The following is a 19,493-nucleotide window of genomic DNA, read 5'->3' on the forward strand; positions in this document are numbered from 1 at the left end:
GGTTAATTGGCTTCTCCCTAACAATTGACCTTAGACTACATTAATCACATATGACTATGGTCGGGACATTAGATTGTGAGCTCCTTTGAGGGACAGTTAGTGACACGACTATGGACTTTGTACAGCGCTGTGTAATATGATGGTGCTATATAAATACTGTATAATAATAATAATGCACAATAAAAAATTAAAAAAGGTTACCTCTATAAAGGTTGGATAAAGCTTGAGAGGCAGGTGGAGATGTATTCGAAGCTAAGTAAAATACATTTTAGTGCTATACAACACTTTTCAAATAAGCATGCAAAGAAGACACTTTTCTCCCACTAAAGACATACTGATTACACCAAGAAATCCACCAACATTGGTACTCACCAGACTTCCGCTTGATAGCGGAACCCTATCAGAATCCAAGAGTCTTGAGTAAAGCAACTTTCCATTATGAATTTAAATATAGCGCCACCAGAAATAAAATGCTGTTGGTGTTCCGTTTTGGGTTGTCCTTGTATTCAACCCGAATCTGGCTGTTCGAATTCGGATAGACCGGACCCGAAAAACACGGGATTCCACTGTAAAAATTCAAGAAAAAATGTACAAAATATGTTTTAAAAAAGTAATTTATTGAGAGTTTGTGTTTTTTTAACTAACTTTTTTTTTACAGGTTTTCCCACAATGACATTATGATTCCTGAGGCTGTGCAGCTGTGGGAATCCTCCTGTCATTGCGGGATGTCCAGGGACTAAAAGTGAGGAATGCGTCCCCATTCATCACCTGTAGTGCCCAGAGATCTTAGTGGACCTGCAGAGGTACAATGTCCAGTACAGTACAGTACAATGTCCAAGCACTACAGGTGATGAATGGGGACCTGTCTCCATTCATCACCTGTAGTGTCCCGTATTCTTGGATAGAGAAACCCTAGTGGTAGCACAGTGCGGTAACAGCAATTGCTGAGAAACTCTATCCATCCAACAACACATACAACTAGTAAAGGGCTGCAAGAGCAATCTGATTGCTCTTGCAGCCCTTAAAAGACCCTTAAAAAACCCCGATTTCTCGCACCATTGACTTCGAGTTCGGCATTTGATCACCCAGATAATTTCTCACAATTCAATCGAATAGCTGTTAAATCGAATAGTGAGATACTTCACCAACACTAGTGGTTAATAAGAAAGGGCTCTAATAGCTATTTTTTCCTACTGCGCATGTGCCGAATAGTATGCATGTGTAAGGTAGGGCAAAAGTTTCGATTTGTTTTCCTGTATTGTTGATGTCTCTATTGTTTTTAATCAGTGCTTGCTCTCCTTTTCATAATTCCTTGTACATTTTTACACTTTTGATTTAGTAAAGATATACACATTATACCTTAATTGTGTGTATTTGCCTGAACTCCCTTGAAAACTGTAGAACTGAGCTTGAAATTTACATATCAAAACACTTCCCCAGTCTTGGAGAGCTTTAATAAATTAGGCCCAAGGTATGACCCAAAAGAGTGTTGGAGACTGGGGGAATGCTGTATTACCCACACCTAGAAGTAGATTTTACAACATTGTTTCAAAATTTGTTGAGCTTACCTGCCACATGCTGGAAGAAATGAAGTGAGAAACATGCACCCCATAACTGAAAATGCATGTACAGTATATGTATGTGTATATCCCAGAAAAAAACATTCCTCCATATTTTTGCTACTTTAATAATATTTAAAATAAAGATTCAAAGAAAGGATAAAAAATAACAAGAAAAATATAATCCCCTCAAAATGGTCAAAATGAAGTCTTATGTTACCATTAAGTATGCTACCATTTGGAATGGTGGTCCCCAACCTTTTCTAGCTCACAGACCACGTATGCGCAGGGGAGCCATGTGTCACTCAAAGCAGGAGAAACTTCCCCCATTGTGATGTCATAATGCCAGAACCCTGCTCACTCTCCCATCGCTGGTCTGAGACACAACCCGCAATGGGTCCGGAGACACAACCCGTCCACCACCCAGAGCCTGCAATGTTTCCAGGAGACATGGTCTACAGTTCTGGCTGGTGCACTCCCCAAGGAGGGTCCTCCTCCTGACCCCGCTGGGAGGTGCACTGGGCAAAGCTGCAGCCCACCTGTCAGAAAACTGCGGACCAGGGGCTGGGGACCCCTGATTTAGAACACGAAATCCATTCATGTTTTGTATCTCTGGTTCTAAAATTCATCCTGAAAACTGATAGAAGCACATAAACATACTCAGCTGTAATTGTTTACTAACCAAAGCAAACTATGTTTTATTCGAAAATAGCCTCTATAGTCAACGGACTGCATTTTAGCCTTTATGGCCTGTTCGCACTGATGTGATGAGAAACTATACATTCTAAATGGCGCCCCAAGGCACCTTCTCAGTGCTGGAAGCATCTTTTGTGTGGGATTTGGTGGGTTACCTGCCAATTTAAATTCTAAAATAAGGGTTGCTATAGTGTAAAGTCTGCTAACAGTTTAACGAGTGTGTAACAATAGTGTGACTGGTCCTAATAATAAACAGTTCTGAAGAAATATGGAGGCTGCGTTTAATAACTTCTCCCTTTGAAAATGCTAGTTATTTGACTTTTGTGGTGATCTACAGTGTTCAGTGCTATCTGAAGCACCATCTCACAAAAATTTTGTAATTAAGTTCTAATTTCATTCTAACTTTGGTTGGTATGAGTATGTTTCAGGTCAGTAGGTCAAGATATTGAAGCTAGAAACCGATAATAGTTTTATGCCTGAGAACATAAAGTGACCACTCTACTCCGTCTAAAATTTATATTTTTAATCGTTTTTAAACACGCGAAAATGCCCCTAATGAAAAACAATAAATCCTTTTGTATACCTCTGGCTCAAGTCAAGGAAAGGTGTAGAGAGTACAAATTTTAGTTTATGTAAGGGATCAGTAAATAAATACTGACTGCATAAAAAGGAGATAATCCTGGTCATGTCAGGATACTGTTTCTGTTTCAGGATACTGTTTATGTTTCTCTGCAAACCTAATGAAATCAAAAAGAAGGGGGCATGGTAGTTTTTTATTGGATATTGGGTATTGTTTTAGATATTTGAACTCCCCAAAATATTTTAGGTCATTTGTAAATGTCAGATTAAAAATGTATTAATCTGGGTACGGATGTACTTAAGCTTTTTAACTTCCAAAGCAGTCTTTCCCTCATGCACCAACAAAGGGCAATAATGAGCATGCTATTGAAGAAATGTTAAATAAAATTATATATTAAATAAAAAGTGTCTCATAAATGCAGAGTATGTAGTATAATATGATTACAATAGTTTAATGATTTTCTAGTCTCTATGAGCAAATATGAGAAGTTTCTACATATAGAAAGACCTGATGTGTCTTGTATGTAAATATGCAGAAGACAGAAGTTTGGTGGTCCAAGAAAGTCCTTGACAATGGCTTTGAATGATAACCAAGCATTCTTTTCGACTTCTGACGTTGTCCTGATGAAATGTTCATCTTTGATGAGCTGCCGCATCTGTGGACCATCAAACACACTGGCCTTTAATTTTTCAAATGACAGGCCAGGAAATGACAAAATGAGGTACTTAAAACAGTCTCCTTCAGTTGGCAAAGCTTTAACGAACTGCTTCATCAGACCCAGTTTCATGTGCAGAGGCGGGAATATAATATTCTTTCTATCAACAAGTGGCTAATGTAGAATGTTTGGATCACCTGGTTTTAGGCAGATCTTGGAGGCCAATTCCTTTCCACCCAATGCCTCTCACTAGCTCTGCTGTCCCACATGCACAGATAACAGGGGTACTTGGGTATCCGTGTTGCTGGCCAAGAAGGAAGCATACCATTTTAAGGTCAACACATATGACCCATTTTTGTTGGTGATATTGCAACAACTCAATGACTCTCCTTATGTCTGCATATTCTTCACAAAGAGAAAGTGAATGGCCAGCTGGGACTGACCTAAATATTTTACCATTGTGAAGGAGGAGACACTTTAAGCTCCGCTTTGAGCTATCGATGAATAGTCGCCATTCAGTTGAGTTATAGATTGGAATTCCCAATTCCTCCATTAAACCAGGTATGTTATGGCAATACACAAAGCCACTGTCAGTTCTAAAGTACTGCAGAAATGCAATTTCTCTGGTTCGAAAGTACAATACCTTCGCTCCTTTTTCAAGTAAGTTTTTCTCACGCAGTCTTGATGCTAGGAGTTCTAAAGCCTTCTTCGATAGTCCCAAATCATGTGCCAAATCACTCAACTTATGCTGATCAAATCCTTAATGAACAGAGCCCTTTTCAATTTCAAACTTTCATCATTGTTGTCACCTAGTTCATCATCATAATCATGTTTAAGAGAGGGTAGTGTAACCAAAACCGGCACTGGGATTTCATCTGAATGAGCCACTGGCGTAAAGCCAATGGTAGATTGGGATACTCTCTGTTACATTTATTTTTCTTGTTATATCCTGAAGTCTTCACTATACAAAAGTAAGTCACTAAAATGATCCCTTGGCTCCCGCCAAACCATAGGTATACCTAATGGCATCTTATCACCTGTTCCCTTTGTCCACATCCGTAAACCCTCGACATACTGTTTGCACAACTTATGAGGGGCCCAAGACTTATGTTGATCACCAAGTTTAACTTTGAAATATGCCAAATAGGCTTGCTCTACAAATGTGCTGATGTTCGCATTTTGACTGGGAATGGTTAAAACACCACATATATAACAAAATGAATTAGGGTTGTTTAGGCACTTACAACGAGAAACAGCAGAGCCAGACATGATCTGAAAGTAAGAAAATGTGTGTGTAAGTAGAAAAATAAATTTTGCTTCTTCACTACGTAAAGCAGCACACAACCTCTGACCAAACTGTCTTGTGTGAAAATGAGTAGCCTATGGAAATCCATGCTACAGTAATCTCAATAATATAAGTGCTAGAGAAAAAACCTGACATGATAGAAAACAACTAACTGCACTTTATAAATCAGCATTGATATTTTAGTGTAAATAAGCTTAAAAATTTAAGTCAACAAAAAATTTGTTCAAAATTGTTCCTCAGTGTAATCTATACTAAAAAAGAGTAAAAGTAGAACCAGCATGAAAACTAAAAAGAAGAGAAGGGTGAGAGAGGGGAGGAAATCTGGGAATCTAGGTTGTTGGGGTGTGAGAGTGCCATGAAATGGCATAATATTTTTTTTTTGAAAGATATAGAGCCCTGAAGAATGTAAAGGTGAGTGATCTCTGGGGAAGGTGTAAAAGTGTCACAATTATTTGGAATATGAATATCTCTACCTATATGTGCACTACCTATATATTTACAAAAAGGCAGGAATGGTCACTGGATGGGATATATATTTTCCCCATTTTTGTCTTCTGCGCCTCCTACTTGGAAAGAAACTCGGGGTAGTATAGAAACCAATGTTTGCAGGTTTGATGAAAACTGTTCCAGAATCTTGAGTTTCAGAATGAAAGAGAAGGTTGGCTGGGCCTTTTCATTCCATCCCAAAAACTGCCAAATGAGGAAGCCTCATCCAGACAGGACCTGAGGTTCTAGGGGTTAAATGCCCTAGAAAGCAGGGCCTTGGCAAGTGGAGAAATTTGGTGCAAAAGCTCTGGGGCCACAGCCGATAGCACTTCTTTAAGCAGAAACCACAAAGCAAGAGATTGGGGACTATATTGTGTGTTTGTTTTTTGCCAGTTTAGGAGCTTGTTTTGCTGCCTGAAACTTTTATTTTATGTTATCATTTCTGCTGATATTTTTATTTCTTGTATGCTGAAGGAAACTATTTTGAGTTAATTAAGAGGCATTGTTTTGGAGTTCACAGCTGTGTACTATGTAATTCACTGATCCCGGTTTCCTCAACTATCACAGTAGGTAAGTTTCCCTAGCTTCCCCACACCTCCAGGATACAGCAGGAACAGGTTCCTGCAGTAATGTCCAAAGAACAAGGGTATAGTATATTTTGCAATTTTACTAAACAATGATGCATGTAAAAGTTGTGGTGTCACAGTCTACTCTGCGAACCCGTTAATAAGGACCAATCAAAATCAGGTGGTAAATAGTGCGCAATCCATGGTTACCATATTTTCTGAACCTTATCATGCTTGTCATTCAGAATGGCAGACATTTTCTCATTGGTTAGATATCAGGACATTTTCTGTTTCACTTGAGCCACCGTAGGAATTGCTGAGCTTCAAGCCTTAGCCAACACCTGTTTAGCTGCATTAAAAATAAACTGTAACAAACACCTGCAAATTCAAGACCACTAACGTCTGGGTAATTACGTACTGCCAGAAGACACCCCTGCCTAGTACCTCTGGATATATGAAAAGACCTATGCCTGTTCCCTGACATTTCATTTGTACTCAGCCTGGAACAACCTCTGCCTGTGACCCCAATTTTGCCTGTGCCTACTCCCTTAGTACATCACTTGATGGACTGATCACACAGTTTTGACCTTGGCTTGTATTCTGGATCACCTAGTATTCTTGTGCTGTTAATCTGTGGGCTCCTGGTCTTCTGCCAGTCCATCCCCAGACACTATCATTTGCACACTAAGTCCTGGGGGCAACCAAGGCTGAGTGGCGGCTTTTTCTAAAGGTGAAGACCGCGGTGTTAGATTGGGGGACTGGTGTCTGGTGAGGACTGATGCTGACCAGGGCCTTACAGTTGCCTGTCTTTTTGGTATAAAGCCTATCTAATCCCTTCTAACCAGACCATCTATCCCTTTGTAAAGGGGGGTCGCCAAGATTTTAGCCAGAATTTTAGAGTCTACTTTGAGAAGGGAGATTGGTCTATAATTGACCATGCTGTTGTATATGTTTTTGGCTTAGGCAGCATGCAGATAGCCGCTGTTAGCGTATCTTTACCCATGACCTCGCCTGATAATAAATGGTTATAAAACTTTGTGAGATGGGGAGCCAAGGTATTCCTGAATTTATTATAGTAGTGGGTGAAGAACCCATCTGGGCCAGGTCTTTTCTGTAATTTGAGTGACTTTATAGCTGCCCTGGTCTCTGCCTCTGTTATAGATTCCTCCAGGGTAAAATAGAGAGTTTGGGGCAGGTCTGGTAATAGAATTGTGGAAAAGAAGGCTTCAGCATTGGATAAATCAAAGGAGCCATTATCAATATAAAGTTGAGCCATGTGTTTATGGAATCCTTCCACAATAGTTTGTGAGTTACTTGTCAAATTAGTGGGGCCTACTTTCAGTTCTATGGGTTGGAAGGAGGGGTTTATCTTCCAGAGCCTATTTGCCAATAGGGAGTCAGGTTTATTGCCATTTTCATAGAATTTGTGTTTGGTCCAGCATAATTGTTTCTCTGCCCTATGGGTTAAGAACAGATCTAACTGGATCATTTTATTTTCAAATTTTTTGCTAAGCTCAAGCGTTGATTATACAGTGGTACCTCGGTATGAGTCTGCTTTGGAATAAGTCCAACTTGGTATAAGTCCTGTTTGGACACAAAAAAATTTTGCTTGGTATACAACCTTTTTGCTAGAACTTGTATGGGTAAAAGTGAGTCATAACATCGTGCGCTACCCTTATTTACCTCTCTCGGGACAAAGCCACCTCTGCCCACGAGCGTCAGTACGCCAGTTGCTACCATTCAGTGAAAAACCCATGCAATAACTCTCTGTGAATTACATACCATCTCCTCCTCCTCCCTTGTCAGCACCATCCTAGTAGGCACTCGACTCTTCTCAGCAAGGTAAAGTGAGGTTAAGTTTTCATTTATTTTATCTAATTGCTTTTGTATTTATGTATTTTAGTATTAGGCAGTGTTTAAATTATTTCATACAGCCTCGTCAATGTATATTATGCCAATAACAATAGGATTTTTTTCATGGGAATGGATTAATCATTTTTCTTTTATTTCTTATGGGAAAAATTTGTTTGGTATAAGGCCAAGGATCTGGAACAGATTAAGGACTTATACCAATGTACCACTGTAATTTATATAGGTACGACAGGGCCACGTTTTCCTGCTCAAGCTGGGAAAGCAGAGACTTACGTTCTCTCCAGCGTTGAGAAGCGAATTGTATGAGGCAGCCTTTGATCACTGCCTTTTGCCCATTCCAATGTATGTCCGGGGGGGGATTTCAGGAGTGGCGTTCAGTGTAAAGTATTCATGTAACAATGATTGTACTTTTTGAAAAAGGGCTGGGTCACTTAAGAGTGAGGCCTTTAGGGACCAATTACAACCAGAGGGTTTCTGGTACAGAGAAGAAAAGGATGTTAGGACTGCATCGTAGTCAGACCATGGTATGGACACTATCTTACAGGAGGAGATCAATGGGAGAGAGGGTGTAGTGAGGAAAGTATGATCTATTCTAGAAAAAAGTTGGTGTGGCTGGGAAAAGTGTGTGTAATCATGTTTAGCTGGGTTAAGTTCTAGCCAGCAGTCAGTTAGGGAGTGTTGGGACAATAGAGTGCACAGTTGTGCTATAGCTTTGTACCTAGGTGGGTTTGGAGATGTTAAGGAGGGCCTTCTCTTATCCAAGGATGGGATAAGTGCCACATTAGAATCACCACTAGTGTTGGTCCAACAGCTGAGTGTTCGATTCGGCAGCTATTCGATCGAATAGCCCAATATTTTTCGGGTGATCGAACACCGAATTCAAACACCATTAAAGTCTATGGGGGGGGGATTTTTTCGGGACTGTGTAGAACGGCAAAAGCAATCAGGGAGCGGAGCAGACAGCTCTGCTCTCCTGATTGCTTTTGCAGCCCTAGCATAACTGTAGTATGTGTTCTTGGATAGAGATTCACAAAGTTCACACATCAATGATAGATACAGCCCGGTGACCATGAACTGAACTCAGATGAACTCTCAATAGAGAAACTCCATTGAGAGTTCATCCGCAGTTCCACTGTGATCCCGAGGCACTAGAGGTTTATTACCCTTGGAATCCTCCTGTTAACAACCCCCGGGCACTAGAGGTTAATTAACCTCTAGTGCCCTGGGATTGCAGTGGATTCTCGGGACTGCAATCATTCTTGCATTCCTGGGAATCCTCCTGTTTGCGATGCCCGGGCACTAGAGGTTAATTAACTTCTAGTGCCCGGGAATCGCAGTGGAACTGCAGATGGACTCTCAATGGAGTTTCCCCATTGAGAGTTCATCTGCAGTCACAGCTGATTGAAAGCACTCTATGCCTCTTGTAAGCTGTGACCGCAAGTTCCCACGCCCTCAGGGCTGTACTTATGATAAGTACAGCCCGGTGACTGTGGGAACTGAACTCAGATGAACTCTCTATGGAAAGGAGAGTTCATCTGGAGTTCGCCTTTTTTTTTTTTTTAAACAAATTTGCAAAGTTGAATTCCTTATTTTTTACTTCAATGGTGTTCGAATTTGGCATTTGATCACCCGAACAATATCTCGCTATGCGATCGAATAGCTGTCGAATCGAATAGTGAGATATTCAACCAACACTAATAGTGACAAGCCCTGCTGGTTGCTTTAAAAAGTCTCTGACATTCCTGTCTACAATACTTACATTGTTACATAGTAGGTCAGGTTAAAAAAAGACATAAGTCTATCAAGTTCAACCACTAGGGAAATAAACATATCCCAGATATAAAACCCTATGGACATAGTTGGTCTAGAGGAAGGCAAAAAAAAAAAACCCTGGTACAATTTGCTTCAACAGTGGAAAAAAATTCCTTCCTGATTCCATTAGGAAATTCGGATGTTCCCTGGATCAACAGTCACTGGTATTTTTACTTTAAAGCCTTAATACCCAGTTATATTCCGTGCTTCTAGAAAAACATCCAGATTTTTCTTAAAGCAATCTATAGTAGTTGCTGAAACTACTTCCTGAGGGAGCCTATTCCACATTTTCACAGACCTTACAGTGTAGAATCCTTTCCTTACCTAGAGCTTAAACTTCTTTTCCTTCAGACGCAAAGAGTGTCCTCTTGTTTTTTGCAATGATCTCAAAGTGAATAATTGGAAAGAGAGTTCTCTATATGGACCATTTATAAATTTATACAGGGTGATCATATCCATATCCCCCCTTAAACATCTCTTATCATGGGAGAATAGATTCAGTTCAGCTAATCTCTCCTCAAAGGTGAGCTCTTCCATTCATTTTTTGAGTTTAGTTGCCCTTCTCTGCACTCTCTCCAATTCCAAAAATAAATTTCTTTTCCTCCAGTCGCAAAGAGTGCCCTCTAGTTTTTTGTAATGATCTTAAAGTGAATAATCGGGAAGAGAGTTCACTACAGTATATAGTTAGTTGAAAACAGGTAAAAAAAAAGACTTAAGTCCATAAGTTTAGTTCAGCTAATCTCTCCCCATAGGTGAGCTCCTCCAATTCTTTTATGAGTTTAGTTGCCCTTCTCTGCATGCTCCTTAATTCCACAATGTCCTCTTTGTGAACTGGTGCCCAAAACTGGACTGCATATTCCAGATGTAGTTTGACCAATGCTTTGTACAGGGGCAGGATTCTGTCTCCATCTCTGCAGTCTATTCTTCTTTTAATACAAGAAAGTAATTTGGTAGCTTTAGATATTGCAGCTTGGCATTGCATGCCGTTATTAAGTCTATGATATACCAAAACTTCCAGATCCCTTTCCATTCCTGATTCCCCCAAATTTATTCCCCCTAGACAGTATGAAGCATGCATGTTGTTAACCCCCAAGTGCATACAATTATCTATAATAAATGTCATTTGACACTTGGCTGGCCAATCAAACAGGACATCCAGGTCTGATTGTAGAATATAGACATCCTGTATGGACCTAATTCCATTACATAGTTTGGTGTCATCTGCAAAGACAGAAATGGTACTTTTAATCCCAAACTCTCTATAATTTATAGAGGTGGTAAACAGTAAAGGTCCCAACACTGATCCCTGGGGTACACCACTAATAACCTTAGACCATCCAGAGTATGAATCATTAATCACTACTCTCTTGATGCAGTCTTTACGCCAGTTCTCTTTCCATTTACAGATTGACCTTTCTAAACCTATTGACCCTAACTAGCATAATAACCGTCTGTGGGGTACTGTGTCAAATGCTTTATCAAAGTCCAAGTACACTATATCAAGTGCTACTCCACTGTCTACCTGTTTACTTACTTCCTCATAAAAAGAGAGTAAATTTGTTTGACAACTTCGGTCTTTCTTGAAGCCATGCTGGCTATTAAAATATTATTTTCTAGAAGAAATCCCTCTATGTGGTTCTTTATCAAACTCTCTAGGACCTTTCCAACTATAGACATTAAACTAACCGGTCTGTAGTTACCTGGTAATGACTTTGCTCCCTTTTTGAAGATAGGAACCACATTAGCCTTACACCAATTCAATGGTACCATGCCAGAGATTAAAGAGTCTCTAAAAATTAGAAATAATGCCTTTTAAATAACTTTTGAGGACACACTCTTGGACACAGCTCTTGAAAGTACCACTTCCATTTTATCAGCATCTAGTTCTGAGTTACCTTACCCAAGTGGTCAGTCCATTACCTCTCATCGTTCTTGCTTATTGCAAGGTAGAATGGATAATAACTGGCCCCTTTCCAGTAATTGTTTCTACATGGTGAAGTGGTGTGTAAGCCTGAAACAGATATTTCCTTTAAAGTGTATATACTTTCTGAGCCTTTGTCTGCTGCTTAGCTAAGATATGAATGTTGCCTGCTGCCCTTTTTGTTTCTTCCATTTTGGCTGACTACATCCACCTAAAATAGTACAACTGATTTCGCAGGTCTTATTCTTCTACTGTATTATGGCTTCTTTAGCAGAAAAAATGTGGCCTGCTGTTATGATCCCCCTGAGAACTCAGTCTTTTTCTTTGTTACAATGTATGCAGATCTTATTATCAGTGCAAGATATGGGATTTTAGAGATGGTTTATCCCACAACTCCAATTCATTTCTGTGTTTGCTCAGCTTCAGGAGGCAAGTAACACCATCCCAGAACTTAGTTGCTCCCAGGACTTAAGTGCATAAGGTGTGGTGTCTAAGGTGGAACTGAAAGAGAAGCTAACAGAACTCTGCGCAAGGCTAGGGTGTCAAAAGAGCACATTGATGATGAAAGATCAAAGGTTAGCCAAGGGCGATACATGAAAGAGGGTATCAAAATGTCAGAGGCATGGTCATACACAATAGTGTGCCCGGTGAGGTCAGGGTGGGCAGCAAACTAGAAGTGGCAGTTGGCAACAGTATAAAACATGAACACACTTAGCAGTTTATGGGGTTACTTCTATTCTGGGCTAAGCCTTAGTTGAAATACCCTGCCAATTAATCAAGGGTCTAATAGTGGGCAGGCCTGGCAAATCAACCTTTGCTTGTGCCACTCCCATCCCAACACATGTTGCCACTGTGCTTTCCATGTCTGAAATTCTGCTGTTATATTCTTTATTTTAGTTCATAGTTATATGCATATTCATATGGTGTGGTCAATACTATTACACATTGCTTTCTTATGTATGGCCTTTAGTGCACATTCATATTCTGCTTTAGTGCTCTATATGCTTTGTATCACAACCATTGTATGTTGTATTATCTAAAACAGAGCTAAAATACAAACAACCTTGTAATTTAGTCTTTGATTGTGCAAATAAAATGCATTACATATTATCTGTTAAAAACTTTAAGGATACTATCTGGGATTGAAAAACATTTTCCTCAAACGTATTTGCTAAAAAAAGCCGTTACTGCTTGTGTACTCAAACACATTCTCTACCACAATGTGCTAGGTGCATTGCTTGAATGTGTTCTTTACTCTTTGTTCTGCTGGTGGGTCCCAAGCCACCACTTGATCCACTATGTACTCATTCAGGTTTCCAGGGTAAGGGGGCCAATATCTGGTGGTCCCCTTTTAAAGGGGGTTTCCAGATTCTAAATAAGCCCCAACACAGGAGTTTCGTTTTGGGGATGAAGCCCTCTCTCCTAATGATCATCTTTCCATTACTGGGGGTAAGTGGGCTGCTGTTTTTTGCGTTTTATGAAAGGGGCAAACATGCTAGCTGCATTTTTTTCCTTTTTTATCAGGGAAGGTCTTTTGCTTATTAAAGGGTCTTGGTTCAAAATAAGGGGGAACGGACACTGTTTTTTATGGTGAACAAAAGTCTTTAGTCATAATAGAAGCCTAAAAACACCATAACAGAAACTTGCAAACACCTTTGCACCTTTTTGAACCCAGAATCAGAAAAGTTATGTGTTAACAGGGTCCAGAAAAAAAAGGATTGTCTTTTCCTACAGATGAATACAACATAAACCAATATTAGGTACAATTGAAACATCATGTACTTGGATATACTAAATAATAATTTAAGATACCATTATAATTATTCAATATTCACATGTATAAATGGACAATCAAAACATGATTACATAAAAAAGGTCATATTAGCACTGTGTAACCGCATAGAGAAATTATTCAGTTTACAATATACATAGGTGGTATGAATTAATATACACAACATATTATGTATACAGTGTTCTATGGTAGTCAGCTTCGATAAATAATCAAAAAACAATTGTGTTGTGGATAATATAACCATATGTGACAGTGTAGATGTTACTATGTCACCTTACACTATATTTAGGTAGCATGAATACATATGATTAACACAGTATTCACGTTGTTTTATGATTATATGCGTTATTAGACAGACCTCTATGCTTGGCCTAATGTCAGGTATGGCCACATGGTAATGGTATGTTTCTGCTGACACTCTAGGCATATTGTCAAAATAACATAGATAGGCCATATAGATAGTAAATAACTGATTAAGGTATGACTAGTTATAAATTGTTTTTACTGTTCCTGGTCTAAATGATGGTAGAGATTAAAAGAGGTTAGCCAGAACACTTGATTGGTTAAAGGAAGTTTAGTTCCATATCCCAGATGGAGATATTTAGGGATACTAGAGAAATGGTTTGAAACTCATGGTATCATTTAGGCCAGGGGCCTGGGTTGCCTTGATATTGAAAAAACATTTTGATTCTTCTTGAAGAAGTTTGGTGTCAAGGTTTCCTCCTCTGGGATTACAGGGGATATGTTCCAAAGCAAAGAATTTCAGAATATTTTGGTTATAGTTATGTCTAGTGGCAATATGTTACAATTTTGGGACATGTTATTGAGTGAATATGCTCGTAGATGCGTTTTTTAGAGCCCTCTACTATATTTACTATTGCTTTACTATCTGCTAGATTGATATCAGCTTAAACCTTGGTTATTTTTAAATTTTAGGAGAGCCTTGAATTAAAATATATAACTTATTTTCTCTCCTTACAAAGGTTTACTTAATGTGGTTAAGTTTGACTTTATACATGAAAAAAGAGGATATTTTTTCACCAAAAGAGGGTATAGCAAAGATTGGACGAATATATGGTGTGCCTAGCCTAGAAACTAAATATGTAAAATCAGTAGTGTGGAGATAGGCTTTCTCAAGCAACGTATCAACTGTGTAAAAGAAACAAATCTATTTATTCAATACTTTTGAAATGAACTAAAAAACTAGACATAGTTCTATTGTGCCAGAACCTAGCTAACACAGTACTACTACGCTGGATATTTGTGTCAAACTGAGAAAGGATAATTTAAAATAAATAATGTCAGCAGAAAAAGTTTTGCACCCAAATTTTTTCACCCCAAAGTGCTTCCTCAGGGGATTTTGGAGACCAATGACTAAGGTAAATAATAAATAATGCAAACATACAGTTATCATATAATCTCAGAAAAATGATAACCCTTCCTAAAAATAGAGAATATTAGAAAACAAGTATATAATACATGATGTTTCAAGGCTTAACAATATGATTGTAAAAAATAGATATGTATAATCACACTAAAATCATTCCAATTGCAATAAAAGAGAGGAAATCAAAAAGAAATGTATCATAACTTACTTGGTGTATGCTGAAGGTAAGTTTCAAGATACTCAGTGAATGATAGTAGTAGAGGTACCAAAAGTACTAAATGGGGACCTGACTGGATATTGTTAATCTTCTAGGTAAAAGGGAGGGTAAGTATGATTATTCATGTTAACATTAATAATTAACATTGATAATTACTATGTATTATTCAACTAAAATATCTTACTTCCAAACTGGCTGTTAGTCCCTTATAATCTTGAAAATAATGGAGAGTGATTCACAAGAGCACCAGAATGATTCCTATAGTGGTAATTATCCAATGCAAATGCATCTCAAACTGTTGAGGAGTAAATATTAAACCTAAAAATTCATGGAACTTAGGAATATTCAACCACAAATTAAATTCGTAAGAAAACCTCTTCACTTGTACTTATTTACACTTTGTTTATTAAGTTGAAATATGATTTTCTCCTTGGGAGTCATCTTAGTTAGCAGGGAAGCTTACTTGCAATCTGGGGTAAAGATTTTCTGAATCAAAGGTGTCCAGGATTGAGTGTGAATGTCGTTTGAGTACCCTCAAATGTCTATAGGTGGTGTACCTGAAGGGTGTTCTCCATTTTTAACATACGGTCAATATGAGGTCTTCTATTGATATGTTTGGCTCTAGGGTTTAGATATATATATAGTTGTATAGTCAAGTTATGATTCATTTTGGTATTTCTGTGGCAGTTTAACCATTCCCAGTCAAAGAGCGAACATCAGCACATTTGTAGAGCAAGCCTGTTTGGCATATTTACAAGTTAAACTTGGTGATCAAGATAAGTCTTTGGCCCCTCATAAGGTGTGCAAACAGTGTGTCGAGGGTTTAGGGATGTGGACAAAAGGAACACATGATAAGATGCCATTTGGTATAATTATGGTTTGGCGAGAGCCAGGAGATTATTTCAGTGACTGTTACTTTTGTATATAAAAAGAAAAATAAATGTAACAGAGTATCCTATTCTACCACTGACTATACGCCAGTGGCTCATTCAGATGAAATCCCAGTGCCGGTTTTCGTTACACTATCCTCTCTTGAAGAACTTGATTATAGCGATGAACTAGGTGACAACAATGCTGAAGAGTTTGAAATTGAAGAGGACTCTGTTCGTAAGGGATTTGATCAGCATGAGTTCAGTGATTTGGGACTTTCGAAGAAGGCTTTAGAACTCCTAGCATCAAGACTGCATAAGAAAAGGAACAAAGGTATTGAGCTTTCAAACCAGAGAAATTGCATTTCTGCAGTACTTTAGAACTGACAGTGGTTTTGTGTATTGCCATAACATACCTGGTTTATTGGAGGAATTGGGAATTCCAATCTATAACTCAACTGAATGGCGATTCATTTATAGCTTAAAGCGGAGCTTAAAGTGTGTCCTTCTTCACAATGGCAATATATTTGGGTCAGTCCCGATTGGCCATTCAGTTTCTCTTTGTGAAGTATATGTAGACAAAAAAGGAGTCATTGAGTTGATGCAATATCACCAACATAATTGGTTCTTCTGTGTTGACCTTAAAATGGTATGCTTCCTTCTTGGTCAGCAGCCCAGATATACCAAGTACCCCTGTTATCTGTGCATGTGGGACAGCAGAGCTCGTGAGAGGCATTGGGTGGAAAGGAATTGGCCTCCAAGATCTGCCCTAAAACCAGGTGATCCAAACATTCTACATGAGCCACTTGTTGATAGAAAGAATATTGTCCACAGATTCGGCAGCTCATCAAAGATGAACATTTCATCAGGACAATGTCAGAAGTCAAAGAATGTTTGGTTATCATTCAAAGCCATTGTCAAGGACATTCTTGGAAACACACAAGCAAATAATTACACAGAAATTGTTCAGAAACTCTTGGAGAGCTACAAAATGCTTGGTTGCAATATGAGCATCAAGGTGCATTTTCTGCAAAGCCATCTTTCTAACTTCCCGGACAACCTTTGTGCAGTCAGTGATGAGCAAGGTAAACGATTCCATCAAGATTTTAAGGTCATGGAAGGACGGTATCAGGGTAGATGGGATGTACATTTGATGGCTCACTATTCTTGGAGCATCCGGCGGGATTGTCCTAACACTGAACACTCCAGGAAAAGCTATAAGCGTAAATCTTTACCTCAACCACTTACCCAATTCATTTTTAAATGTTTTACTGTAAAAAAAATGTCGGAGTAACAAATCGTTTGTATGAACAAAAGAAATTTAAATAAACAGTCCATTCAAGTTAATATTTCAATATTTTTTCATTGTATGTAAAATATGTTTTTTGACAAAAATAGAGGGTACCCTGTATCGTAAAAAATGGATGTGATAGCAAAAAACTGGGGTCATTTCCGAATTCACCACCCCAAAATTAGTACAAAACAAGTGTAAGATCTAACTCAACAAAAAATTAGTTCCCCAGTGTAATTAATTGCTCCTGACTATCCTGCTTCAATACTTTGAGGTACTGACTGGCATATGTAGAAATAGAAAGAAATCAGTCTTCTTAGAAGATTAGCAGTAGCAGCCCTTTAATGTTTCTCAGTTCAGTACAGTTTTCCTCCAAAGAATATTAGTTTTTCTAACTTTAAAATTAACTAATCCCTTTGGACAAGACAATATGATAAACAATACATTACTTAATCGCTTATCATATTTGTTTTTTAGGTGCTGATATTCATGCAGTTGATCCAAATCGAGGCTTTACATCTAGAGAATGGGCAAGGTTTACAGGAAGATATGACACGGCCAACCTCATGCAAAAACTGCTGGAGAGACCACTGGCAGAACAATTCAGTGACCAGTTTAAAATGGAATGGCCTAAAATGAAAGAGCTGCTTGCCAAAGCAGCAGAACCCAAATCATGTGCACAGATAATCTCAGAATGTATTAAATCAGCATTCACTTTTAAATATTTTAGTGACCCTGAAGAAGATGGAGTTCTTGATTACATGGTTAAAATTACCACTGGCATTAGCAGCCCATTTGTTGCTGTTGGTTGCAGAACAGTATGTCCAGGCAGCCCACCCTGTATTGGGAAACAAAGATATTCTGTACAAGAGATTCTCAGAAAACAGAGAGCAGAAGACATAAAAGCTTCAGACAAAAAACAAACAAAATCATATGAAAAATGTTTCAAAAACTCTCAGGTTATTAAAGTTCCCCAAAAAAAGGAAAGGAGATCTAGTCTTCAAGTAAATGTATCTCAAGAAGCTGACTTTACCAACAGGAGAACAAGCCTTTTACCTCTAAACTTATTAAGAAGAAGCAGTGTAAGACCAGGTTACATAATTCCAAAAGTTCGCATCAATAAAGCACCTGCACCTACCTACCACCCTGAAAAAATAAGAAGACGGAGTAGTGTTAATGACAACAATTACTTACAGATTCCAAAATGGCGGTATAAAGAGATAAAGGAAGAGAGAAAGAAAGTGGAGGAAGATGCACTTCGAAAACGTGAAGAGGCTAAAAAAAAAAAGAACAAATGCTAGACAAAGAATTTAATAGTTAAAATTGTTAGTAGCAAATCAAAATATTTTACACCTATAATTGAACAATTTTACAAATGCATTTTATTGACAAAAGCAAGCACTTTTTATGCATGTTAAAAACAAAATAAATCGGGTACTTATACATAGAGCTGTAAAGCAAGAACGTTATCTGTCAGTGTTACATTACAAAAATATAAAGCATTACTTGAAGTGAAGTGCCATTGTGTTTATTACTGCATGTCCTATAACCAAATGCAATGGCTTAGCTATAAAACTGTTTTTTGTTCAACCAATAAATCAACTTCTGCATCATGAGAATTAAACATAGGAAACCTTTTAATGAGAGGTGAGTGTAACCATATTAGCGCAGTTGTAAAAGCACAGTTAAGTGCTGGTTATATAAAAAATTTTATCAGCACTAACGGGTCATTTTTTACATGCATACTACTCCAAAGATTTTACTATTTCACAGATAAATAACATATATGCAGATGAAAAGTTCTGACTTGTACGTCTAAGTGCTTCTGGATTACTACTAAATCTATGGTTTAAAAACAACTGGGCAACTACCATTTTCAGAAGGCCATCAAAGACAACCTACTCATTTCTCCCTTGACAAAAACTTTACAGTCATGTAGGTATGTATACCCCAAGGATTTTTGTAGCAAACATGAAATCTTTCTCTAAACAAGGAAAGTGCCATTTTTAATTATTTTTTTCCACACAAAAGAATAGATAGAACATTTTGTTGCCAAGAAAGTAAAAACATCCTTGGCATCAGAAGTTGGTATCCCTCATTGGCAAAAGTTAATGAGATTAGAGCAGAGAGAAGAGAATGCTGATCAATTTTTGCTAATCAAGGAAAAGCCACATACCCTGATGGTAACATCATTCCAAATATAATAGAGAAGAGAAACAAGCCAGGATATGTTTGTTGTGGCAAAAAAAAATTTAGTCATAAAGTTCACTATTGTTCCCTAGCTCAAGGAAATTATATACAGGAATGTAAGTGAAAATACAAAAATTATATTTTACAAACAATACATCATGTGTACAGTCAAAACCACCCTACTGTATCCCAAGAATTCAGGGTGGTTTTTGATCTCTAATCTAGACAAGTTAATGCTACTAAAGTTATGAAGTAAAGTCCAGTTGGGTCCCAACCTGTTTCGCCTTTTGGCTT

At 38.2% G+C, this 19,493-nt stretch overlaps 1 protein-coding gene across 2 annotated transcripts in view; it reads left to right on the forward strand.

Annotated features, from left to right (window-relative positions):
* Positions 1-18,525, forward strand: part of ANKRD33B (ankyrin repeat domain 33B) — a 175,091-nt gene extending 156,566 nt beyond the window's left edge. For both annotated transcript variants that reach the window (XM_072411973.1, XM_072411972.1), the window contains one exon: positions 17,487-18,525. In XM_072411973.1, the coding sequence (XP_072268074.1) occupies positions 17,487-18,310 (824 nt within the window). In that variant the 3' untranslated portion in view covers positions 18,311-18,525. The remainder of the gene's footprint in view (positions 1-17,486) is intronic.
* The last annotated feature ends 968 nt before the right edge of the window (positions 18,526-19,493 follow it).

This window comes from Pyxicephalus adspersus, chromosome 5 (genome assembly GCF_032062135.1).
Source record: "Pyxicephalus adspersus chromosome 5, UCB_Pads_2.0, whole genome shotgun sequence".
In the NCBI taxonomy this organism is placed as follows: Eukaryota; Metazoa; Chordata; class Amphibia; order Anura; family Pyxicephalidae; genus Pyxicephalus; species Pyxicephalus adspersus.